Raw genomic sequence first — 27,059 nt, 5'->3', positions numbered from 1 at the left:
AAAAAAAAAAATCGCGATCCCCAAAGAAAACATTGGCAAACCTCTACCTTAAGCTCCGGGCTCCCACAACCCTCTGGGGCTTGGAGCTTCCGTTTAAGATCGTCGTGACCGCCAGGTTGTGAAGCACTGCTTGAGGACATCTACCACTACACATCCCTGGCTTCTGGTTATGCAAAGCATTCTCTTTGCTCAGCTAGTTTTGGGACCGCCCTGCTTGTCTCTGGAGTCTGGCCCATTGCACGGGACGGGGCTGCCCGGGGATTGCCTTTACCCAACTCTCCTGAAGGGCTTGGAGAGACCTGAAGCCAAACCACTTGTGGATCAAGTGCCAACCTAAGCGAAGACAGCAGCAACGCCAGCCCTCTTCGGCAGCAGCCTTCCCTCGCTCCCCGCGCCCTTGGCCCGTCCCACTTCCCCCCAGTCGCTGGCGGCGCGACACGTGCATCTCCTGGGGCAGGGCTGCACCAGCAGCGGCCAGCCCTCCCGCCCGCTGAGCCCGGCCCCCGTGAGAGTCGGCGCGGGAAGGGCGGGGCCCGAGGAAGTGACTTCAGCGGGCCGCGGCTGCAGCGGGGCGAGAGGCTGGTGGCGGCGAGCTCCGGCGGCAGCGCCGAGGAGTCGCTCGCAGCGCGGCAGCACCGGCCATGGCGGCGGCGCGTTCCCTGCTGGGCGCAAGGCGGATGCGGGGTGCGGGTCGCGCTGCCGCCGGGCTCTGCGGCTGCGGCGCCTTCAGAGCGAGCCCCCACTGCACGGCGGCCCCCCAGCAGCAGCCGCCGCCGCCCCCTGCGCCCACCCGGGACATGAAGAGCTACCTGTGGACGCGCTACAAGGAGGCCAAGGGAGTGACCAAGGGTGAGTCCCGCGCAGAGCCCCCGGGAGCGGGGCTTCCGCCAGCATCAGTGTCATGCTGGGGCCAGGGGGCACCCCCCCTTCTCGGGCACGTGGGCAGCAGCTGCCGCAGGGCACCGCTCTGCCCCCCCCCCCCGCTGCCCTGCCGACGGGCCAGGCGGCTCTGGGTGATTCAGGTGCCCTTCAGTTATAGCCTCTTGCCAAAGTACATCCCAGGCTCTGGAGTGCACAGCGGTAGCCAGACGGGGGGCTTCACTAACCTAGGTAGTGCACCCCACCACCACGAATGCCCTTGGGGAGCAGGGAGGACCTTGAGTCCTTAAACAAAAGCTTCCCCCAAACCTCCCCATTCAGCAAACTGTCTGGAGCTTGGTGCCAACCTGGAAAGAGTGAAGGAAAGGCCTGACCTGCCCCCTGCTAGGATTTGGACTTGTGGTTGCAGGGAGCCTGGGTCAGTGGTAGCGCAGCCTTATCTCATAAAGCTAGCTGCTTCGGGAGTTGCTTTAGGGCTGCCAATTGTGAAGTGGATGCTTCCACAACGGGAAATAGAATGAGTCAGTTAAAGGCCAAAACATGTCACTCAAAATAAAATTTGTGCTTTATCCTTCCTAGAGATACCAGCGCTAGGTGGTATTATGTTTGCTGTATAAGACAGAAGGAAAATAAAGTTTCCACAAGATCGTGGGTTTAGGTGGCAAATTGAAGGTAAACTAAGTCCACATTGAGCTTTTCTATCAAGCATACCTATTAAAAATGCATTTTGTTTTTATCAATTTGGTGAAGCTGCTTTTTGTGTCTTTGTAGTTGCCAAATGGGGCCTTACACCATGGTGATTGTAACTAGTTGCAGATGGCTAAAATATGAATCTGCATGGTGAGGTGACTGAAGTCTGTTATGCAGCTCTTCAAATACAGTATTTTTAGTACGACTATGATTTATGTGGTTCTTTGTCTTCATGAAAACTGCAGTAACCTCTTTTCACAATCATCTGTTAAATTATGGATGACTTCACTCGTATCAGAGATAAGAGACTACATTAAAACTGATAAGAGTGTCTGAAGACTTGAACTATCAACAAATGTTGGAATCATATGATTGGGGCAGCATCCATATTTTTCAGACCACAAATACGGAAGTAACAGTGAACCATTCTAATTAAAACTTTAAACTAGAAGCTATTAACTTTAAATATTTAAAACTATTTTGAAAGAAAATGTTTTACTATGGTGTAGCTCAGAACTTTTTCAAATTAAACAAATAAGAAAAGCAAGGAGTTAATTTAATGTGTGTATGTGATCTTTTTGTTTGAGGCTCCTTTTGCAAAGGGGTCATGTTCCAAAAGTGTAAAGTGAAGTGACCTTTTAGTTGGTTCTATTTTGGCTACAAGTCCAATTAATTAATTACTATTTAACCCCAAGACTGCTGCAGAGGAATGTCCCCACTTCTGGTAAATAACTCTGAGGTACTGAAGGAAGGAATCAAAAGCTGATAAGTAGGCTTGTGCGGAGTAACTTCAGGCAGTTTTCTGAAAATGGGAGAACAAGGCTTTGTTGGGTCAGTCACTAAGAGCAGGGGTTCTCACAACAAAATTTTTGATGGCCCTAGAGTGTGGCCACCAACTTTTGCTCTGACGATTTCCCCTAAAATACTTAATTAGCTGTTGGAAAAACAAGTAAATACGCACATAAACACATCTGAGCACCAACCTGTCTCTCTGTCCCTGCCTTCCACTGCCTTCAGTGAAAGCCTGCCCCAGGGAAGGTGGGTCTGGAACTCACTGGCTGCTGGTGGAGTCCCAGGCTCACTGTGCCCTGGCTGTAGGGGAGCTGCCCAAGGGAGCGCACCAGTGACTGAATGCTACAGCTAGCTCCACTGACAAGAGCTGCCTCAGACATTGCACACGCTAGTCCCACATGTCTCCAGAGGTGCTGCCCAGAGCATCCAAGGAGGCTGTGCAGTGCAGGGCGCCGATCCCTGCTGGCAGCACCAGCGCAAACATTAAGGCGGTGCATCTTGCTGCCTTTGGTAACAAGTATTCAGGAGCAACAGCTGGGTACTGCAGAGCTGCTGCTTGCTGCAAGGGGAGACTGAGGGTAAGGCTCTCTGAGCCAGAGTCAGCTGAGTTGGGCTTTTAGGGCTCAGGTTGCAGGGCTATAAAATTGCAGTGTAGATGTTTGGGCCTTGGCTCTGACCCCATATGAAGTCTCCGAGCCCCAGCCTGAGCCGGAACACCTACACTGCAGTTTTATACTCTGCAAGCTTGAGTCACCTGACCCAGGCTAGTCACGGCTTTGCTGTGGGTTTTTTATTGCACTGTAGGCCTACCCTTAGCCTCTCTGTGCCTCAGTTCCCCATCTGTAAAATGGGGATAATACTGTTCCTCAGCACGCCTGTGTCAGGTAGGGAAATGCATTAAAGATTGTGAAGCTCTTTGAGATCTACTGATGAAAAGCCCTATATAAAAGCTAAGTATTTTTATTATTTAACAGCCTGGCTAAGTTGCTAGTTGAGAATTTGAAGGTCCAGTAACCTCAATGACCCAGGTATATTATCATTACAGAAAAGCATGCTCTTTGAAGTGTCTTACGATTATAAAATGTTGGTAGTGACTGAAAGTTGTTACTATCGGACGGCTGTTTGGCCTGTGTGAAATTATTTTGGTGGGCTCAGTCCATTTCCCTCTGCCCTCATTATCATTGGGGGGGTGGAAGAGGGCGGGGGAGGTAGAGCATTACCAAGGTGCACACGTCTGCAGCTTCACTGGATAAGCCAAGGACTGAATGGGGTCTGACAACTGAAGTTGAGTTTGTTCCTCGGTATCAGGGTCCAGGCATATTGAGAGAAAGCTGTGAGGAAGCTTGCCCTGTGCTACCCATGGCATAATCATTCTGGATAACACTTCAGTCTCCCATCTTTCAGAAGTGCTAAAATCACACCCACAAATGTATCATTGCAGGCACTTTTGCCATATATGAGATAGTTCAAAGGATAATACAGAGTTTTTTTGGGTGGGGAAACGTAGAGGTCATGCAAACATACGTGCTGCATACTGTCTGGATCTTTTTTTCCTGCTCTTTTGGCATTCCTTATCCAGGTTGGTTGCAAATTCCGCCCAAAAATATTTTTAGAGGCATTGTCTGACAGTGCTGCTGAGGAGGTCTGGCCTACGTTAGGGGAATGAGGTCTGTAAAACTTAGATGGGAATATAGAGGCAGAGGAAAAGTATTTTCAGGATCACTTGGGGATTGAGGTTGTTTGTTATAGGCTATCTGACATTTAGTTTTTATTTCATTGTTCAGTCAGGACTGATTAGTCATCTTACGTTAAGTCATTTTGGCCTAAGTAGTATGTGGCTTGAGGTATGTCAGCCAGACAAAGTAGTTAATATCTAAAACCTGTTTATAGTAGCTCGGTTTACAGCTTTCAGGCAACCATGAAATATCTATAAAATGAACTCTGGGCAAAAACACTGAGGAAAAACAGAAATAACTGTGGCACGTTGAATGCTCCGTTGCTGAATGCACCGTTGCTGAGAGAAAGAGGTCTTTTCACACTCTGGGGCTAGGAAATTGGGGGTTAATGGCACAATATCAATGTTTACTTCATTGTTGTTTGGGAAGAATAATTATCTGTTACCTTTACCTTCCTGAGTTGGAATTAAATGGTGCAAGTGTTAGCTGTTACCACTCAAGATAGAGATCTTGGAGTCATTGTGGATAGTTCCCTGAAAACATCCACTCAATGTACAGCGGCAGTCAAAAAAGCGAATGGAATGTTGGAAATCATTAAGAAAGGGATAGATAATAAGACAGAAAATATAATATTGCCTCTATCTAAATCCATGGTACGCCCACATCTTGAATACTGCGTGCAGATGTGGTTACCCCATCTCAAAAAAGATATATTGGTATTGGAAAAGGTTCAGAAAAGGGTAACAAAAATGATTAGGGGTATGGAATTGCTTCCATATGAGGAGAGATTAATAAGACTGGGACTTTTCAGCTTGGAAAAGAGTTGACTAAGGGGGCGGGGATATGATAGAGGTCTATAAAATCTTGATGGGCGTGGGGAAAGTAGATAAGGAAGTGTTATTTACTCCTTCTCATAACACAAGAACTAGGGGCCATCCGAATGAAATTAATAGGCAGTAGGTTTAAAACAAACAAAAGGAAATTTTTTTTCATACCACACAGTCAACCTGTGGAACTCCTTGCCAAACGATGTTGTGAAGGCCAAGATTATAACAGGGTTCAAAAAAGAACTAGATAAATTCATGGAGGATGGGTCCATCAATGGCTATTAGCCAGGATGGGCAGGGATGGTGTCCCTAGCCTCCGTCTGCCAGAAGCTGGGAATGGGCGACGGGATGGATCACTAGATGATTACCTGTTCTGTTCATTCCCTCTTGGGCACCTGGCATTGGCCACTGTCGGAAGACAGGATATTGGGCTGGATGGACCTTTGATCTGACCCAGTATGGCTGTTCTTATGTAAGTGTACTGTTAAAAGGGTAAATAAACAGTCATTTCTGAAGCCCAATATGGATTTCAGACCGTGGGCCATTTCATGTGTTGCTTTATCTATCCTACACTTGATTAACCCTGTATGATTTTTCTGCTGAATCTTTTGTGCTTCTATGCATACCTGATGTGCTTGAAACCAAATTTAAAACAGTTAATGTACAGCAGAAGAACTAGTAATGGTGAGGAAAGAAGTGCAGACTAAAAGGAGAGGATACTGGTGGTAAAAGCAAAACAAAGTGAAAACATATTTATAGAGGTGTCAAAAATGCACGTATTGTGTCTGAAACAGGGATTTCTGTCAAGTATCCTGAAATAAATCTTTTTCTTCAAAAGTAGTAGCAGGAGTAAATGTGTGTGTATTTAATATTATGGGTAGTCAAACATCTTAATAAAATTATAGACAGCATTTTTCTTTTTTCCAGGTTGAGATTTAACATAAGAATGGTCATACTGGGTCAGACCACTGGTCCAGCTAGCTCAGTATCCTGTCTTCCAACAGTGGCCAGTACCAGGTGCTTCAGAGGGAATGAGTAGGACAGGGCAATTATCAAGTGATCCATCCCCTATTGTCCAGTCCCAGCTTCTGGCAGTTGGAATCTTAGGGACACCCAGAGCATGGGGTTGTGTTCCTGACCATTTTGGCTAATAGCCATTGATGAACCTATCCTCCACGAACTTATCTAATTCTTTTTTGAGCCCAGTTATACTTTTGGCCTTCACAACATCCCCTGGCAATGGGTTCCACTGGTTCAAGTACATAAAAAGTTGTTAAAAGAAGGAGAACAATTTTTCTCCCTCCTCAACCTCTGAGGATAGGACAAGATGCAATAGGCTTAAATTGCAGCAAGGGAGGTTTAGGTTGGACATTAGGAAAAACTTCCTGTCAGGGTGATTAAGCATTGGAATAAATTGCCTAGGGAGGTTTTGGAATCTCCATCACTGGAGATTTTTAAGAGCAGGTTAGACAAACACCTGTCAGGGATGGTCTAGATCAGTGTTCTCCAACATTTTTATGCACCAGATCACTTTTTGAACTTAAGCGCAACCCAGGATCTACCCCACCCCTTCCCTGAGACCCCGCCCTGTTCACTCCATCCCCCCTGCCCCCCCCCCATGTCGCTCGCTCTCTTCCACCCTTGCTCACTTTCGCCATGCTGGGGCAGGAGGTTGGAGTGTCGGAGGGGGTGCGGCCTCTGGGCTGGGGCCGAGGGGTTCAGAGTGTGGGGGGGGCTCTGGGCTGAGGCTGGGGCAAGGGGTTGGGGTGCAGGAGAGGGTGAGTGGTGCAAGCTCTGGGAGGAAGTTTGGGTGCAGGAGGGGGCTGTGGGCTGGGGCAGAGTGTTGGAGTGCAGGAGGGGGTGCAGGCTCTGGGAGGGGGCTCAGAACTGGGGCATGGAGTTTGGAGAGCAGGAGGGGGCTTAGGGCTGGGGCAGGGGGTTGGAGTGTGGGCTCCTGCTGAGTGGTGCTTAGAGTGGGCGGCTCCCAGTCAGCAGTGCAGCAGGGCTAAGGCATGCTCCCTACCTGCCCCAGCTCTGCGCCGCTCCCAGAAGCGGCCATCAGGTTCTTGCTCCCCCTGGGGAAGGGAGGATGCAGGGGGTCTCCATGCACTACCCTCCCTGCAGGCATCATCCCCGCAGCTCCCATTGGCCACAGTTCCCCTTTCCCAGCCAATGGGAGCTGCGGGGGCAGTACCTGCAGGCAGGAGCAGCGCGCAGAGACCTCCCCCAGGTGCTACAGGGACATGCTGGCAGATTCCGGGAGCAGTGCATGGCCAGGGCAGGCAGGGAGCCTGCCTTAGCCTCACTGTGCCGCTGGATTTTTAGTGGCCAGAGATTACATTTGACTGTCAGAGGCTCCAGAATGGACCACTTGTTTGCTATACTGGTTGGTGATTCCTGGTCTAGATAATACTTAGTCCTGCCATGAGTGCAGGGGACTGGACTAGATGACCTCTCGAGGTCCCTTCCAGTTCTATGATTGTGTGTTGTTTGGAGAGGTACTTATGTTTGTTTTTAAACTTGCTACCTATTAAATTAATTGGATTTTGTGTTATGGGAAGGTGTAAATAACACTTTCCTATTTACTTTCTCTGCACCATTCATGATTTAATAGACTTCTATCATATCCCTCCTTAGTCATCTTTTTTTTTTTTAAGATGATCAATCCCAATCTTTTAAATCTCTCCTCATGTGAAGCTGTTCCATACCCTTAATCATTTTTGTTGACTTTTTCTGTACCTTTTCCAATTCTAATATATCTCTTTTTGAGAGGGGGTGATCGGAACTGCACACAGTATTCAAGGTATGGATGTACCATGGATTTATATAATGGCATTATGATAGCTATTTTCTGTCTATTATCTAACCCTTTCCTAATTGTTCCTAACTTTAACTTTTTTGATGACCACTACACATTGAATAGATGTTTTCAGAGAACCATCCCTGATGACTCCCTCCCCCCCCCCCCCAAAAAAAAAAAAAAAAAAGCTTTAAGACCCTAACACTTTGGAAAAAATAATCCAACAATATATACAATGTGTATTACTTTGCACTTATAAACATTGAATTTCATCTGTCATTTTGTTGCCCAGTCACCCAGTTTTGTGAGATCTTTGTAACTCTTTACAGTCAGCTTTGGACTTAACTGTTTTGAGTAATTTTGTATTGTTTGCAAACTTTGCCACTTCACTATTTACCCCTTTTTCCAGATCACCTATGAATATGTTGTACAGCACATAATCCAGTACGGATCTTCGTGGACCCCCCATATTTATCTCTTTCTGTTGTGAAAACTGGACCGTTTATTTCTACCTTCTGTTTTTGTATTTTTTAACCAGTTACTGATCCATGAGAGGACCTTCCCTGTTATTCCATGACTGCTTACTTTGCTTTAAGAGCCTTTGGTGTGGAACCTTGTCAAAGGCTTTCTGAAAGTCCAAGTACACTATATCCAATGAATCACCCTTGCCCACATGTTTCTTGACCCCCTCAAGAATTCTAATAGATAGGTGAGACATGGTTTCCGTTTACAAAAGCTGTTTTGACTCTTCTCCAACATATCACATTCATATATTTGTCTGATAATTCTGTTCACTACTATAGTTTCAACCAATTTGCTTGGTACTGAAGTTAGATTTACTGGCCTGGAAATGCCAGAATCACCTCTAGAACCTCTTAAAAAATCAGCCTTACATTAGCTATCCCCCAGTCATCTGGTGCAGAATCTGAGTTAAGCGACAGGTTATGCACCACAGTTAACAGTTCTGTAATTTCATAATTGAGTTCCTTCAGAACTCTTGGGTGAATACCATGTGGTCCTGATGACTTTAATTTATTATTTTTGTTCCAAAGCTGCTTCTATAGATACCTCTATCTGGGCCAGTTCCTCAGATTTGTCACCTAAAAAGAATGGCTCAGATGTGGGAATCTCCCTAATATCCTCTGCAGTGAAGACCAATGCAAAGAATTCACTGAGCTTCTCTGCAGTGTTCCTGTCTTCCTTGAGTGCTCCTTTAGTACCTTGATCGACTAGTGGCCCTGCTGATTGTTTGGCAGGTTTTCTGCTTCTGATGTGCTTACATTTTTTTTGCTATTAGTTTGTATGTCTTTTTCTTGTTGCTTTTCAAATTCTTTGTTGGCCTGCCTGATTCTATTTGATTTCCCAGAGTTTATGCTCCTTTCTATTTTCCTCAGTGGGATTTTTACTTGCAGTTTTTAAAGGATGCCTTTTTGCCTCTAACCGCCTCTTTTATTCCAATATTTAGCAATGGGGGCATTTTTTTGGTCCTTACTTTAAAAAATAAAAAATAAAAATTGGAGTATACATTTGAGCCTCTGTTATGGTGTTTTAAAATAGTTTCCATGCAGCTTGCAGGCATTTTACTCTTGTGACTGTTCCTTTTAATCTTTGTTTAACTAGCTTTCTTATTTTTGTGTGTTTCTCTCTCTCTCTCTCTCTCTTTTTTTTTTTTTTTTTTTTTAAGTTAAAAGCTACTATGGTAGGTTTCGTTGGTATTTCCCCCCCATGAGGATGTTAAATTTAATTACATTATGGTTGGTATTACCAAGCGGTTCTGTTATATTCACCTCTTGGACCAGATCCTGTGTTCCCATGAGGACAAAATCAAGACTGGCCTCTCCCCTTTTGGGTTCCAGGAGTAGCTGCTTCAAGAAGCAGTCATTAATGATGTCTAGAAATTTTATTATTGCATCCCATCCTAAAGTGACATATACCCAGTCAATATGGAAATAGTTGAAATCCCCTGTTATTCCTGGGTTTTCTGTTTTTGTAGCCTCTCTGGTCTCCCTGAGTGATTTCGCAAGCATTGTCTCAATGCTGGTCAAGTGATTGGTAGTATATTCCTACTGCTGTACTTCTATTATTGTAGCATGGAATTTCTTTCCATAGAGATTCTATGCTACAGTTTAATTCATTTAAGACTTTTTACTATATTTGACTTGCTACTTTCTTTCACAAATATTGCCACTCCCGCACCAGAGTGACTTGCTGTGTCATTCCCTGTATATTTTGTATCGTATTACTGTGTCCTATTGAGTATCATTGTTCCGCCATATTAAAGTCTGCATATTAAAGTGAAATGGCTTAATAGCTTCCATCAACACTTACTTATATTTGTAGAATCCTAGAAATATAGGGCTGGAAGAGACCTTGAGAAGTCATCAAGTCCATCCCCTTGTGCTGAGGCAGGACCAAATAAACCTTGACCATACCTGACAGGGATTTGCCTAACCTGTTCTTAAAAACCTCCAATCATAGGGATTCCACAACCTCCCTTGGAAGCCTATTCCGGTGCTTGGAAAAGAGGAGACTAAGGGGGGATATGATAGAGGTATATAAAATCATGAGTGGTGTGGAGAAAGTGAATAAGGAAAAGTTATTTACTTGTTCCCATAATATAAGAATTAGAGGCCACCAAATGAAATTAATGGGAAACATGTTTAAAACAAATAAAAGGAAGTTCTTCTTCACTTAGCGCACAGTCAACCTGTGGAACTCCTTGCCTGAGGAGGTTGTGAAGGCTAGGACTCTAACAGGGTTTAAAAGAGAACTGGATAAATTCATGGAGGTTAAGTCCATTAATGGCTATTTGCCAGGATGGGTAAGAAATGGTGTCCCTAGCCTCTGTTTGTCAGAGAGTGGAGATGGTGGCAGGAGAGAGATCACTAGGTCATTACCTGTTAGGTTCACTCCCTCTGGGGCATTTGGCATTGGCCACTGTTGGCAGACAGGATACTGGGCTGGATGGACCTTTGGTCTGACCCAGTATGGCCTTTCTTATGTTCTTGTGCTTAACTTTTGTAGTTAGAAAGTTTCCCCCCTCAGCCCCTAATATCTAACCTAAATTTCCCTTACTGCATATTAAGTCCATTGCTTTTTGTCCTACCACCAGTGGACACGGAGAACAATCCTCATTATAACAGCCCTTCACACATTTGAAGACTGTTATCAGGTCACCTCTCAGTTGTCTTTTCTCAAGACTAAATGTTCCCAGGTTTTTTTAACTTTTCCTCATAGATCAGTTAATCTAAACCTTTTGTCATTTTTTGTTGCTCTCCTCTGGACTCTCTAGTTTGTCCACATCTTTCCTAAAGTGTGTCACTTAGAACTGGAGATAGTACTCCAGCTGAGGCCTTGTCCGTGCTGAGTAGAGCAGGACAATTACCTCCCTTGTTTTACATATGACACTTGTTATTATACCCCAGAACGTTATTTGCTTTTTTGCACAACTCTGTCATAATGCTGACTCTTATTCAATTTGTGATCCACTATAACCCCCCAGATCCTTTTCAGCAGTACTGAACCTAGCCAGTTATTCCCCATTTTGCAGTTGTGCATTTGGTATTTTTCTTAAGTGAAATATTTTGCACTTATCTTTATTGAAATTAATCTTGCTGAATTCAGACCAATTCTCCATTTTGTCAGGGTCATTTTGAATTTTAATCCTGTTCTCTAGAGTGTTGTAACACTCCCTAGCTTGGTGCAAATTTTATAAGCATACTCTCCACTCCATTATTCAAATCATTAATGAAAAATATTGAATAGTACCAGACCCAGAACTGACCCCTGCAGGACTCCGCTAGATCTGCCCTCCCAGTTAGATAGCGAATCATGGATAACGAGTTTTTGAATATGATCTTTCAAACAATTGTGCACCCACTTAATAGTAACTTCATCTATACTGCATTTCCCTAGTTTGCTTATGAGACTGTCAGGTGTGACAGTGTCAAAAGCCTTACTAAAATCAAGATATATCACATCTACTGCTTTCCCCCTATCTACTGGACCAGTAACCCTGTCATTACAAATATCTAATGATAAATATCAAATTTAAAATATAATATGTATGGGGTTTGGTTTTATGCTTCGTATAAGGCTGGAATACTAACTCCAATTTTTTTTTATTTTCTTCAGACTTGGTTCCTTCAATTATGAGTAATTTGCTGAATCCAGATGCTGTTTTTACCAACAATGAAATGAGTCTATCAGATATTGAAATCTATGGCTTTGATTATGACTACACATTGGTCTTTTATTCCAAACGTCTACACACTTTGATCTACAATGCTGCCCGGGATCTTCTCATTAATGAGCATCGGGTAAGATGAATGAAATAACAGTATGCACTTTTATTCGTAGGAATGCTATGAGCAACTTCTAGTTGAGAGAAGCTTTGTATGTTTCCTAATGGCTTGGTCCCCAGTTGGCTCTCTTTTTGGTACATCTTGTGCAGCAGCTACTTACAGACCACAAAGTTCCTGGTTCACTCTCAGCTGTAGTAATGTGCAGAATGCAGACAGTCCAGGAACTGGAAGGAAGACTCCATTCTTCTATCTGTCAGTCAGTTAGCAGGGACCTCTTGCAGATATGAGGATACTTAGTTGGCTGTACTTTAAGCAGAATTCACTTAATGCGCTGTTATGCAATTATTATTAGTGTCCATTTGGAATGTTTTACATACCCTAATCTAGACTGAATGGACATTGTAGCATTGGGCGTTTCCATTCCTGTATTTCAGTCCAGAGGTTAACAGTTATACATAAATGTCTATAAATATTTCTGGATTAACAAACTAAGTTTAAAACTTCATAGGTACTATAAACACACAAAACTTAGAGGCTGTAAAATTCTGCAACGTTTTGGTGGAAACTTCTGCAGCATAAGTTAGCAAATTGTATAGATGTTGTTTTTTATAATAGAAACTGACCCATTGCAGTAGCAGTGGGGTTGCATGCTTGTAGTAGTAGCTTGAAATTAGAAACTAGTCCCCTATGGGTACCAGAAGTCGCTTACAATATGATGTAATACTTGAAGCCACCTGTTGAGAGATCTAGTTTCCCATAGGAATATATTTTTTCAACCCAAGGGAAAACAACTCTCTAACTCCAGTCTCTCTCTAGCTGCATTTTTATTGACCTTTATGTACTGTAGCATCAAAACTATCCAGCAAGTGAAGCTTTTAAGTGACAGAGGCCATATCCTCCTATCTCAGTCAATTTAAAAGATGGCTCATTTTTGTCACTAAAATGTAATCTGGTTAGTATAAATAAAAATTGAAAATCCTGATGTACGCAGCGTGGAATCTGGAAATATATTTAAAAATAAACATCAAATAAATAGATATTATCCCTGGAATAATCAACTTTACTAAAGTTTTGATTTTATGTATATAAAATCAAATCCAATCTAAATTAATGATCCAGATAAGATTTCACGAGGGTTTAAACCTTGGAATCAGGCCACTTGTCTGAGTGTCTTTAGCTCTAATGCTTCAAGTCAGACTTTCGTTTCTGATGTATTGGTCTGTTGCTGCATAATGAACTGGATGTGAAGCTTTCATGCTAAGGGCAATAAGAGAGCCCACATTTTTTAATTTTAGAAAGGGTTTGAAAATTTGGGCCAAAACTTTTGATCACAGGTGTCTAAAAGTATTTGTTTAGCCCAATTTTCAGAGGTGATGAATACTTAGAAATGTCACAGAAGCTAATGGGTGCTGGATGTGCTCATCCGCTGTGCAAATGGGCCACTTTTTCTAACTTTAGTCCCTCACATTTGAAAATTTGAATCATAGATTTTTTTTTTTTTCACCTCCAGGTGTTCTTCCCATTCTTGTATCCGAGTTTTAGATACTTTCATGTGTACATCACCAGCATATTGAAGGGCATACTTCAGTGAAAGCTAAAAGTGACATGTGGGAAGTTAAGCTTTTTAGAATTGGAAAAAATTTCTTGGGGTGTATAAACAGTTTAAATTAACCCTGACTTTTTATTCTTAGTATCCTGCAGAAATAAGGAAGTATGATTATGATCCCAATTTTGCAATAAGAGGACTTCATTATGATGTACATCGGGTAGGTATAAATGATGTGGTGAGTTACGTGGTGCTGAATACATAGGTTATGAAAATAAATATTGCATTTTATAAACTTCATCAAAGGTTTTACCTTGTGCTGACATGTAGGCCCTTTGTTCTTTTCTTCCTTATGTTTGAGACAGCTTGAATTGTTTTAAAGAACGGTTTCGTCAAGGCTTTTATGACAAATCAAGTTTGAAGAGAATAAACACAAATATGCCAGTATTGTTAGGAAAAGTTATTTCTTCATGATTGTAATCCCACGTCATCTGAATAATACAGTTTCTAGTGGTTTTTACAAGCTCTGAATAAAATCCTTTGACAAAATACCCTGCTGCTCTTTACAAAGAATTTCTAATTGAAATTCTTGTAAAATTCATCCATATCTGAGCAAGGAAGTCTTACTCCTTGTGACAGATATATACAGTTATAAACGTTATAACCATTTTAAGACTGCTTTTATGAAATGTAAATTGTCTGAAATTTTTGTTTTTTGTTCAAGGCATTATTGATGAAGATTGATGCTTTTCACTATATTCAATTGGGAACAGTATACAGGTAGGTAGAATTATTGCTTACTGGATATAAAACACACACCTGTGTCTGAAGCCACTGGATGCTCCTCTTAAAGCACATTGAAGAGTCAGGCCAGTAGCAGTGTAGTACAGTGTATATTGTATAGTCATCTACCGGAAGGCATGGACACAGGTGTGCTCTTTACTAGCTGAACAAGAAGTGATTCTCTATGAAGAGCTGGCTGGTCATATGGTGCTGACTCAGCACCTTGTCCCCAGCTGCTAAATTTCATTAAAAGACAGCTAAAAATACACTCAATGTTAGCTTTCTATGTGAGTTGTTGCCGCAGGGACACTGCAATCTCAAATGAGGAGGGAGAGATGCTCCTTGAGACTCTCTCTATTATGATATGGGTATTCCAACGAAAAAGTTAACGTTATGTACCTACAGTAGCATAGGGAAAAATACATTGTATTAGGAATATGTACTATCAAATGTTCCCTTTAAGAAAAATCTATAGATGTTAGGTCATATTCCAGCTTCAGAACTTCCCTCTGTGTATGTTTGTGCCAGTTAACAATATACTTGGTAGGTAGATTATTATAGTACTCTTACTAGATAATCTGTTCCAGAGGCTGCAAGGGAAAGACGGGGGTGGATCATTCCAACTGCCCTGTCCTGGACATTCCCCCTGAAATGCTGTTACTGGCCTCTGTTGGAGAAGGCGCTGGGCTAGATGGACTGTTGGTTTGACCCAGTATGGCAGTTCTTATGTTTTATTATGGTGATTCCTATTTATGGTAGTCTCTCTCGTATATATGAGAAAATAGAAGATGGTGTGTGTGATATAAAGGTTTTAATGCAGCAATCATGTTGATATCAAATCAATGTGTGTTTATAAGTTCTCAATAAACCTTCTAACCACACCCTCGTGTTCTGCTATGCAACACATTAAGTCCTCAGAGTCTATCTTGGGGTGCCTTTATATAACCACAGCTTCCCACTTGGAAGCTGGTAAACTCCTCCCTACAAAGGTATATAAATTAAAAATCAGAACCTTCCATTCCAGAAATAAAGACCTGTATGCAATGAACTAAAGCCCAGGTTTTCAGGCTCCCAAATCTATTGTAGCAATACAGTGGGATAACAACAGATCTTAGTCATAACACTTCTGTATACAGAAAAAATGCACATGCCCAGGATCTTGCTTATTCTTAGTGTTGGGCTGGTGTACTTCCAGGGAGAGAAGGAGGAGATGTGTTTGACAGGTTGATTTTATTTTATATTTTTAAAAAGGCAGCTGTATGAAGCTTTCCAGAGGTTTTGCATAATGGAGTAAATGCTGGCTGGCTGGATTAGAGGATAGATGAAGTGGTTAAAGGTGTATCATGATTTCATTTATCACATAGCTGTGCAATATATCACCTTCTCACATGCAGTTTGTGTATTTTTATAAATTAGTAGGTATACTCCGAGTTAGGCATGCCATTGCCGTCTTTTAGCCTTGTCTGCATGAGGATTTCCTGCAGTTCTTACACTGGTGCCATTCCACCGATGCTTACTGTAACCATACTATAGTACACCAGCAGGAGTGTAGGCCGGACATGGTGTTCTGTCTATCCTGCCATGTAGCCTTAATCTGAACAGGGTAAAATAAACCCTACATGTACACAGCTGACCTGCCAACTATGGGGACAAAATGGATTCCTTGGCAAAGCTGCTGATAAACATTTCTTCTGCACTCATAATTGAGCACGCTCCTCCGTGTTGTCTAAAAATGGTATAAATAGTACCCTGAATATGCACTTAACAAATATCTACTGTCTACAGATAGGCTTGTTATTAAATAAGTATATCATGATTCACAAAAGGTATGGTTTAGCGATACTCCAATGATATTTGGCAGACTCATCTGGAAGTTCTAACATGAATCATGAATTCTGTTCTTGGCTCTGTTACTGACATATTATACCTTAGGCAAATAATTTAACTTCTTTGTTTCTGTTTGATCAGCCATACTGTAAAATGGATCATGATAAAGAATACTTCACGTTTCTTATAGCACTTTCTATCTGGAATACTCTTAGTATTTAAAAAGCAACTTGAGATTCTGATGTTTATGCCTCTCGACACCTCTAAAATAGGTAAGATCAGGAATCTGAGGTGCAGAGTTCACCTAATTTACATCAGGTACTACAAGAAATCTATGTTAGATCCAGAAATCCAGATGTCCTGATTTCTATTCCCATTTTTTAATCACAAGATTATCTTTTCTCACTATTTCTTCCTATGGGATGGGGGTATGTGTTGTAAGTTTACTAATATATCTGAGGTAGCAGGTTTAAAACAAAACACAAGAAAGTATTTTTTTCACTCAAGCACTGTGAATCTCTGGAACTCCTTGCCAGAGGGTGTTGTGAAGGCCAATACTATAATGGGGTACAAAAGGGAGCTAGATAGGTCCATCAATGGCTATCTTCCATGAATCTATTCACCAGGATGGGCAGGAATGGTGTCCCTAGCCTCTGTTTGCCAGAAGCTGGGATTGGGTTATCATCAAGTGATCCATGCCCTGTCACCCACCTGTTCATTCCCTTTGGGGCACCTGCCATTGGCCACTGTCAGAGGACCAGATACTGGGCTTGATGGACCTTGGTCTGACCCAGTATGGCCGTTCTTATGTTCTTAAGTACTCTGAGATATTTCGTAAAAGGTGTTCAATACTGTAAGTGATGGTGGTGGGGTAAATAGAGCTATATAATGGCTGGTACAAAAATTTTGGGGACAGATATAAACATCCTTTTCCCCTCTGTATTATGATTTTGTATCTAATGTATTTGTCACAGTTCCTTAATTATAATTTCAACTCAATGAGCCTTAATTATATTAGGGTTAAAAAGAAATCTGGTTATTACTTTAGTTAAGAAGGTTGCATTTTTGGCCTCTGTTCTTCAAGGTCACACTGCAGAATAATCTGGTTAAACACTATTGCATCATCTCTACCTCGTGAAACAAAAGCAGAGAGGGAATTACATTTTGTTGGGAAACTAGAAGCTGTAACTGCTCTTTGCAAGCCCTGGAGGCAAAGTTTTAATGGAGACTTCACTTTTTTGAAGAAGTAAAAATCTTTAAAAGCTGGAATGAGTTTCATGTGTGTCAGTTGGTTGAAATGTTACTTGTTTTGGAAGTTAGCAAGACGGTCTTTCTTAAATTGCAGACCAAGGCGTTTCTTATGGAAAACCATAATATTGTATTTGAAGAAGTTCAGGACCTGAGTTTGTATACGTAGTCAGGCTGTCATACAATAATTACCTGAAATTTCTGGTTGGACTTTGAAACTAATATTGTTATTGCCAGAGGACTCAGTGTCGTCCCAGATGAAGAAGTCATTGCAATGTATGATGGTTCCCATGTCCCCTTGGAACAAATGAGTGACTTTTATGGAAAGGTAAAAACACAAATTACTTCTGTTTAAAACTTACTAACTGAAACCCAATATGCGCCACTGACTTGTTTTATGTTTTCAGAACGTTCCTGCTAATATTTGTTACGTTCGTGCTTAGGGGCCCGTTGTACTAGGTGCTGTACAAACACATAGTATAAGACGATCCCTGCCTTGAAGAATTCACAATTGAAATAGACAAGACAAAAAGTGGGAGAAAAGTTTATCACCCTCCTTTTACAGATGGGGACTAGAGGCCCAGAAAGATTGTCACTTGTCAAGTGTCTTAGAGGAAGTCTGTTGCAGTGCTGTAAAAAACCCAGATCTTCTGAGTCCTCATCCAGTACTTTAACTGCAAGACTGTCCTTCTTCCTGGTTAGCTCATGGTGCGTCTGACTGCTGCACAGACTTGCTTGCTAGGAAGGTTGGGATGGGGCCATCAAAAAGGTATTGCCAAGAGAAAGCTTTCAGTTAGAATTTTACTCTCTGAAAAGGGTGGTGCCCTCTATGGTGTGTCTGTCACCTTCCTGTTTGTTTGGCACCAAGCCACCGTGCCTTCCTTCAGCCAAGAAGGGATGTGTTTGACTCCTTTTGGAGCCCATGAGTATTGCTCCTAAATCAACCAGAAAGCTCTCTAGAACAGTGCAAGGTACTTCTCCCCCAACTCCCTGGTGCTGGGTATTCTTCCTCTGTGCTCCCATTTGTTCTCAGCCCAAAGAATTTAAAAACTAGACTCTGTCAAATCTAGTCCCTTGCATGGTAGTGTAGAGGCAGATCCTGAATGTTTTGTTTTACCTCCTTCATAGCATTGTAGTCTCAAAGGAGCTGTTCGTTCCTCTGAGCTTAGCCTGCATGCAACCCCAAGGAAAACATGCCCTTTTGGGAGTGATTGGGTTTGTTGTTTACTTCTCTATTATGTTTTCTCAAGTGATGGGAAATTTTAAAATTGTGTTTAGCTTTTATGTCCTGTAAAATTTTATGTTCCTGGTTTTGTGGTTACAAAACCTTATTGCTTTTTACCACTTCTCTTCAATAACCACTTGAAGGTGGCAAAATATTTGTTAGTCTTAGGGCTCGTCTGCACTGAAAACTTACATTGGCATAGCTACCTCTCTCAGGGGTGTGAAAAATCCACACCCCTCAAGACACATAGCTAAGCCAACTCAACCACCGGTGTAGACATTGCTAGACATTGTTTTGAGCAGGGGGTTGGACTAGATGACCTCCTGAGGTCCCTTCCAACCCTGATATTCTATGATTCTAGGCTGATGGAAGAATTCTTCCATTCACCTTGCTACCACTTCCTGGGGAGGTGGATTAACTACAGTGAGGGGAAAATACCTCCTGTTGTTCTAGTGAGTATCTACACTTAAAATGCTACGGCACTGTAGGTGCAGTCTACAGCTGTGCTGCTGTAGTGTTTTAAGTGGAGACATACCCTAAGCTTGTATTACAGGTTCCTTAGTCATCTTTAGCCTATGCAATACATAGGAGAAGGAGACTGCAAAATTCTAGACAAAGGGGTCTAAGAGATTTCACATGATATCATTATTTAAATAAACACATAGCTTGTAAAAATGTGGTGGTAATCCTAGATGGAATTACTGGTCCTTAATTTAAAAGCAGAATGCTTCTAACTTTGTCATACTGATGTGTGGGTTTTCTCTTTTATTAGTGCAAACAGAATTTTGCAGCAGTAAAATGCCACTAGTGTAAAAAATAAATAAATAAAAATTGGCAATGAATCCAAAATGTTAGATTTATAGGATTTAGTTTTGGTAAATATTTCTGACACGCATGTCCTTATTTGCAGAGTTCACATGGACACACAATGAAGCAGTTCATGGATATATTTTCATTACCAGAGATGACTCTTCTCTCTTGTGTGAATGAATATTTTCTGAAAAACAACATAGATTATGAACCTGTTCATTTGTACAAAGATGTCAAGGTATTAACTTTATCAGAGATTCATGGATACCTACATAATTATGCCGTTCTTTTATGACAACTCAAAGACGTTTCAGCCCTCTTTGGTTCTGCTTTGCAGAACTAGTAAAAATCTCAGCTTGTTATGGAGCTCCAGTTTCTTACAGAACAGTGCATTGCAATAAGAACTGCGAAAACCTATGAAAAAGATGGTAGACCTTGAAAATCCTTAACTTGAAATCTTTTAGAAACCTTTTATTAAAAATCTAGTGTGTGTGTATGTGTGTGTATATATAATTCTTTTTTTGTGGGGGTGGGTTTGTGTATGTCTGTAGACCTGGGCCCCTCCTGTCTAGAACAGCCTGATGGTGATTCTGCCATCTCTAGCCCACTTAAATTTAAAAACAAAACACAAAAACCAACCTTTCTTATAAGCACTTCTTTTCTTGTATCTAGTCCAGTATTACAATTCTCAGGTAAAAACCTCCAGCTGTGATGTTGTGCCATGTTTGTGTGTGATGTATCTAAATGTACAGTCTGTCACCTTTCTCCATTAGACAAGAAACACTTTTTACAAACTCTGTAGCTCGCATGTAATTCTTTTGACGTTGTCGCGCTTCCATCCTTTTTGAGAAGTTCTGAAGGTTTCCCAAAGCTCCATTGTTTTCTTCCTCTAGCTTCTGCCATAGTATGTGGGAATCTTTGCTTTATCTCCCTTCTAAAAATATCTAAATTACTTCAGCTAGCCCGTAGTGTTATCTAAGTCCTGATGTGTAGCTACACCAGTAACAAAATGGCAGTAATACCGTACCACGAGGAAGACTCTTGCATAGCTCAAGCTGAGGAAAGCAGCCAAATGCCTTCAGAATTTTTGTTTCTTTGCTTAAACTTTTAGCTTCTTTCATCTACTCATAAATCTCTCATATTAAATGACAAGCTAGTTGGGAGTGATCCTAATCTGAGGAACTATAAGACTTCAGTTTCCTCAGGAGGCAAGGAATGTGTGTCACTTCTCGGGTCAACAAAAATCTGTTGTGACTAGCACTCCAGGGTAATGTGGGCCTAAGGCCCTTAACGAAGGGTGCTATATTGCAATCCTCACTTATGTGAAGCTTCTGTTGCACTGAGTTTCAAACTTCTGGGAAGTATGAAAATGATCCTATCTTAGCATTGGAGTGATGTACAAATAGTGAAGATCACACGGTAACATTGTTTTTAGGGGAAATAAAGAGCATAGAACAGATAAATTAATTGCTATAAAAGCAACATACAGATATTGTACTGTGATCAGAGTTTTCATATTTGAAAGACTCTTTGAGTGTTGTATCGATCTTTGACAGGATTCAATCAGAGATGTCCACATCAAAGGAATAATGTACAGAGCAATTGAAGCAGATATTGGTAAGTATAGTGAGATACATGTAGGGATTACTCGTCTCCATAATTTTGTTTCTTTCTTGCTTTCTTCTAATACTTACAAATCCTAGGTGGGGGGAGGATATTTTCAGCTTCACATGTAGGGCGACCAGATAGCAAGTGTGAAAAATTGGGACAGGGTGGGAGGTAATAGGCCTCTATATAAGAGAGCCCCAAATATCAGGACTGTCCCTATAAAATTGGGACATCTGGTCACCGTATTCACATGTCTCCCTTGGATTTTCTTAATTAAATATGACCTGCAGTTATCAAAAGTTCTGGACCGTTTTCTAGTGAAAGTAGCAAAGTATTCTCTTTACATTGATGATCAACATGATATTAAAATTAATATTTTCCCTAGAGAAGTACATCTGCTACGCTGAGCAGACCCGTGCAGTGTTAGGAAAGCTGGCTGATCACGGCAAGAAGATATTTCTCATCACAAACAGTCCCAGTAGCTTTGTGTAAGTTTACTGCTGTTTATTGCTTAACTATACTTCTAAACCTTTAAAATCAAGATAGTTTATTGTTTTGTCAATGTAAGCTCACCGCTGCCCTATTTCATTGTTAATGCCGTTGTTCTTTCTGTAGGGACAAAGGTATGAAGTTCATCGTTGGAAAGGACTGGAGGGATCTCTTTGACGTAGTCATTGTACAGGCTGACAAGCCAAACTTCTTCAATGATAAGAGAAGGTGGGTATCTTGCTAATACAGCATGGTTCAAGGGATTCTCTCTGTGTAAGGTTATGTAACACATTGTGAAACATTTAAAATTATCTGTATGTAATATAAAAATACAATTATATTTGAAACCCTGTTTATAGAGTCATGAGCTAATGCAGGATTACAAAACCCTGGAGCCTGAATTGATAGCTGATAGTCTAGGGAGTAGTTAGTTCTAGTATCTACTGCAGGGCTGTTGGACTGAGTAAGGGCTGCAGGACTGTTCCATTATTACCCGATCTTGCAATGTTTTTGAGTGGTCTTGCTTTCCAAGTTGCAGTGGCTCCACAACTTACAGGATCAGGCCTTGAGTTTGGAGACGTTCTTACTGATCTGTCTTGCATTAGGTGAGAGGCATTAAAGAGCAAACTGATTTGGCTGGAGTCCCTGGACAGCCTCTTCCTGACGTAAACAATTTAGCATGTGCCATTTATATGCAGATGTACCTGCTTGTCTTTTAAAAAGACTAATTCCTTTATACTTTGTATAGTTTGGAGGCATTTTCTACCCTTGCTGTGATGGTTTTTCTAAACTATTCTGTTCCTCTTAATAAAAAATAAAATAGTATGCTGTGAGACAAAGTTCCTGCGCTACCTTAGTGGGTCTTGCGCTTACTGGCGGATTCGCTCGCCTTGGAGCTTGACGGCAGCCCTCAGCGTGGCCGTTTTTCTAAACCCACAGTCCAGGTTGACTCCTCCTGTGTCTGACCAGGAGTTGGGAGGATTTGGGGGAACCCGGGCCGGCCCTCTACTCCGGGTTCCAGCCCAGGGCCCTGTGGAATGCAGTTGTCTAGAGTGCCTCCTGGAACAGCTGTGCGACAGCCACAACTCCCTGGGCTACTTCCCCATGGCCTCCTCCCAACACCTTCACCATAGGACCTTCCTCCTGGTGTCTGATAATGCTTGTACACCTCAGTCCTCCAACAGTCCGCGTTCTCACTCTCAGCTCCTCACACGCACACCACAAACTGAAGTGAGCTCCTTTTTAAAACCCAGATGCCCTAATTAGCCTGCCTTAATTGATTCTAGCAGCTTCTTGATTGGCTGCAGATGTTCTAATCAGCCTGTCTTAATTGTCTCCAGAAGGCTCCTGATTGTTCTGTTACCTTACCCAGGGAAAAGGGACCTACTTAGCCTGGGGCTAATATGTCTGCCTTTGATTACTCTCCTGTAGCCATCTGACCCGACCTTGTCACAGCTGGTAAAGGAACTAGTTCTAGAGATTCCTTTTGCTTTGTATGTATAAAACAAGGTATCTTGCCTGTCTTTCCTTCTTAATTTTTATTCTCTTCCCAGCTCAACCTGGTTTCACAGTAGCATAGTGCTGTCCCTCTGTGCAGGCAGGCTGATTTTGTGCCTTAACTCTGGATGCTCATAAATTTTAGGTGAAAGCAAACAGTTAAGTTGCTCAGTAAAACATTTTCTTAAACTTTGATATACTGAAGTCTATATAGGATAAAATACATTGGCTACACCAGGCTAAAGCTAAAGTTTGGAGACTCGTTTTTGGTTTTGAGGGTGTGCTCATTATACACCAAATTCTCCTATTTTTTAAAAAAATTGGGTGTTGTTTGTATTCTCTTCCCTCCCACCCCAATTTTAAAAAGTGGCAGCCTTGCTATGACATAGTGACAATTCTATACAATTTTGCTGTTTTAGACCTTTTCGGAAGGTGAATGAAAGGGGAGTGTTGCTTTGGGACAAAATTCATAAATTGCAGAAAGGCCAGATTTACAAACAGGTATGTTTCTAATATATCCTTCTATTACATATCTAGATTTCATTTCCAGTTCCTATAATATGTTTCTGTAGCCTTCCTAATGGTTTTTTAAAAATTAATTTAATGTACTGAAGGTAATTTATATTAGTAACTGAATAATTTTTAAGAACATCCATTATTGGAGTTGTAGACTTTCAGCATACTATAGCGTTCATTTTAAGTGTGATTAAATCTTACCTTGCTACAAAAATGGCATGTATAATATAGGAGCTATAGAATTTAATGAAATTGAGAGTATGACTCTTTAATATTTTCATACTGTAATAAATACTTTTTAGATTTGTTCTTAAACTTGTCAGATTTTCCTCCGTGTTCAATAACATGAAAGTTGGATGTTACTTTAGTACACACACATCTTGCTGTTTTGTTTCTTCAGGGTAACTTATATGAATTTCTGAAGCTTACTGGCTGGAGGGGTTCCAAAGTTTTGTATTTTGGTGACCACATTTACAGTGATCTAGCAGTAAGTAACTTGTTTCTGTTCTTTATAGTGTTCCATGGAAGCTAAAGCCTTTTTTCCAGATTTGAAAAAAAGTGATTCAATAGTATGAACACTCAATTGATTTAGAAATATTACATTTTAAAACAGCTAGGCTTGTAGAAGTAAACAAAATCAATCCACATTACTGTAATAAAAATTTAGAAAAGTAAAAATCATTTCCTGAAAAGGATGATCATCCTCATCTCCCCAGCTGCCTTCTAGCTTTTAACTAGTCTACAATTTAAGAACAGCCATATAAGCCTGCACACTTGAGACGGGCACTGTCTGTACCATGTGTAACAGAGAATTTAATGCAGCTATCCTAACGTGCAGGATATTGCTGGTTTGGATGACATTTACCACCAACTGTAATAAGGGATGAATGAAGTTCTATTTTGAACTTTTCTATTAACAACATCTGGTTTTATGTTACACTATCGATTACAGCCATAAGTCTCTACTTTTTTCTCCTATCATGCTACACAACTGAAATAATGGACTAATTGATAGCTCTATATTAGATTCCACTGCTTCAGCATTTTAATTTATCTTCTGATTGTTGCCTCATGTGGCTTCCCTTACGCCAATGGTTCTCAGTCTCTTCTGTTTTGTGATGTTTTGTGTGTTACAACAAAAAAAACTTCAGGACTCCCCATCCTGTCTTGCCATAAGGGCCCCGGTTCAGCAAAACACTTACGCACGCACACACATATTTTGCAGAATCAAGGCCCAAGAAAGAAAAGGACAGTCATGTTCCACTCAGGCACAGTGGAGAAAGGAGCTTAGGGAACTGGTCCAATTCCCTGCTCCAGCTCCTATCGGCCCTGGCAGGAGTAGCTGGGGGCCTGTAACCGCCCTTATGCCACTGGAGGCTTGGTTTAGTGGAGCACTGCCCTCCATGCTCTGACCCTCCTCCCTCTTCCCTTATGCCCCCTTCAGCCTTATGTCTGCAGGCTTTCCTTGTGCCAGGGGAATTTCCTACTGGTCAGAATCCATTCACTTTGTGCCACCTGAATCTTCTCCCCAACTTTAGAAAAGTGGGATTTGAAGCTTACTCTAAAATTAAACCTTTTTGCAAGTTGGCACAGTTGAACCACTGTGTTGAATGTTTTTGCTTACACGTAAGAAGTAATTTAATTAACATCCCTATGGGCTAAAGAATGGCAAAGAAGTAAATCTCTATTCTCTTAAGGCTTATACTTGCTTTTTGCAATTCTTGTTGGTAAATAGGATTTGACCCTGAAGCATGGCTGGCGCACAGGTGCAATTATTCCAGAGTTACGATCGGAGATTAAAATCATGAACACAGAGCAGTACATTCAAACCATGACTTGGCTACAAACCCTGACTGGATTATTGGAACATATGCAGGTTTGTCATGTTTGTTTTAAATAGCTTTTATTCAACAGTGGGGATTCAGCCAACTCTTTAAGGGTGTGAATTAATGGCCTTACAAGTGTTTTCAGTCTGACTTTAATTTTGTTACGTTTAAGCTTTCAAATCTGATTGTAGGTCCAATAATTCTTGCAATTGCAGTTTATTTGATAAGCCAGTTTACTCTCAAACTCTTATAAAACACACCTGCACTGGAACAAAAAGGAAATATTTTTGTTTAATCAGCAAAACCACTTTTTCAATATTATTGGTAGGAGAAAGTACACTAAACCTGTACTAGGGCCATTATCTTGTGTTAGTGAGTAGGGAATAATGCAGATTTCTCCATGTCCATTCTGTTTATGATGATCACACTTGATTCTTGACCCTTCAGATTTTTTTCAGTGCACATAAGCAGTGCACCAGCATTACCATTTTTAAGCAGCATTTTTTCCTTGTTCCAGCAACAAATGAGTTTTTCCCCTTTATTGAACTCTTATTCTGCAAGCACATGTTTAGTTACTTGTTGACCATATTTATATTTCAGGTTCACCAAGATCCAGATTCACAAATGATTTTACAGGAATGGAAAAAGGAAAGAAAAGAAATGAGGTAAGAAATGAACATTCAAATAATTGTTGCAATCAAAATGTTTTTTTTGTTTGGACTTCCCCAGTTTTTTCCAGAAATCTATATCCTCTATACTAGTTATTGATATGGATAGGGACAAGCATTTATATCTGTCTTCTACGTGCCGCTCACACAGGCCCTGTCCCCCTTTGCACATGTGAATTCCTTCCCCATGTGCCCCTGCAGAGCCCTGTTCTCTTCTTCCCGATCCACAACACATATTTTATGGTCCTATATGAATAGCCTGTGTTACCGTGATGTTCCTCCCACCCTGCACAGCCCTGGTCCACCACCCCTAAATTCTGTATTTCCTTGCTCCCCTGTCCTCCCTCCATTCAGCTGCTACCCATTGGTAACAGTTCCATAAGGAAGTTGTCACATAACTCAAACCCATACTTCTCAATAAGGGGAATAACAACATTCTTATGTTTTAAATTTTAAACTTCAAGAGACCTATGTCTGAGATGTCAGATTCTGTGTGTGAGAAGTTGAGGTTTGTGGAGACTCTTGCTTGTTAGTTAGGGAACTTCCACAAAAATAATGGGAGAGGGAAGGGGAAAGCCTTTTGAACCAGTTAATGCCACTCCTTAACTCCCTCTTCCAGTCCCGTTTCCAAAAAGACTGCTATCAGATCTCTTCCAGTTGGAAAAATGGTGTCTGGGAAAGACTGGCTAGGATGCAGGAGCTCAAGAGTGAGAGTTTAAAGCTATGTCTATACTGTGTACCTTACAGCGGCACAGCTGTGCTGCTGAGCGTAAGGTCTCCTGTGTAGCCACTCTTTGCTGGCAGGAGAGAGCTCCCCTGCCGGCAAAATAAAACCATCGCCCAATGAGGAGCGGTAGCTTTGTCAGCAGGTGAGCACCTCCCACCAACAAAGTGCTGTCCACAACGGCGCTTTTTGTCAGGGAAGGGTGGTTGTTTGTTTTTATTTATTTTTTCCCCCTTCCCGTATCCCTGACCGACACAAGTTTTACTGACAAAAGTTTCCATTTGTGTGGGAAATGGAAATCTTTAAGACCAGGACAAAGATCTC

At 41.5% G+C, this 27,059-nt stretch overlaps 1 protein-coding gene across 2 annotated transcripts in view; it reads left to right on the top strand.

The window, feature by feature from the left end:
• Positions 1–592: 592 nt before the first annotated feature.
• NT5DC3 (5'-nucleotidase domain containing 3) overlaps positions 593–27,059 on the top strand; it is a 32,107-nt gene continuing 5,640 nt past the window's right edge. For both annotated transcript variants that reach the window (XM_077828494.1, XM_077828484.1), the window contains exons 1-13: positions 593–849; positions 11,799–11,983; positions 13,660–13,734; positions 14,239–14,294; positions 17,610–17,700; positions 19,508–19,645; positions 20,964–21,024; positions 21,401–21,503; positions 21,631–21,732; positions 23,421–23,502; positions 23,918–24,004; positions 25,253–25,393; positions 25,944–26,008. In XM_077828494.1, the coding sequence (XP_077684620.1) occupies positions 642–849; positions 11,799–11,983; positions 13,660–13,734; positions 14,239–14,294; positions 17,610–17,700; positions 19,508–19,645; positions 20,964–21,024; positions 21,401–21,503; positions 21,631–21,732; positions 23,421–23,502; positions 23,918–24,004; positions 25,253–25,393; positions 25,944–26,008 (1,394 nt within the window). In that variant the 5' untranslated portion in view covers positions 593–641. The remainder of the gene's footprint in view (positions 850–11,798; positions 11,984–13,659; positions 13,735–14,238; positions 14,295–17,609; positions 17,701–19,507; positions 19,646–20,963; positions 21,025–21,400; positions 21,504–21,630; positions 21,733–23,420; positions 23,503–23,917; positions 24,005–25,252; positions 25,394–25,943; positions 26,009–27,059) is intronic.

Source organism: Eretmochelys imbricata, chromosome 1 (assembly GCF_965152235.1).
Source record: "Eretmochelys imbricata isolate rEreImb1 chromosome 1, rEreImb1.hap1, whole genome shotgun sequence".
In the NCBI taxonomy this organism is placed as follows: domain Eukaryota; kingdom Metazoa; phylum Chordata; order Testudines; family Cheloniidae; genus Eretmochelys; species Eretmochelys imbricata.
The sequence above is the reverse complement of the archived record's forward strand: the minus strand, read 5'-3'. Positions and strand labels throughout refer to the sequence as shown.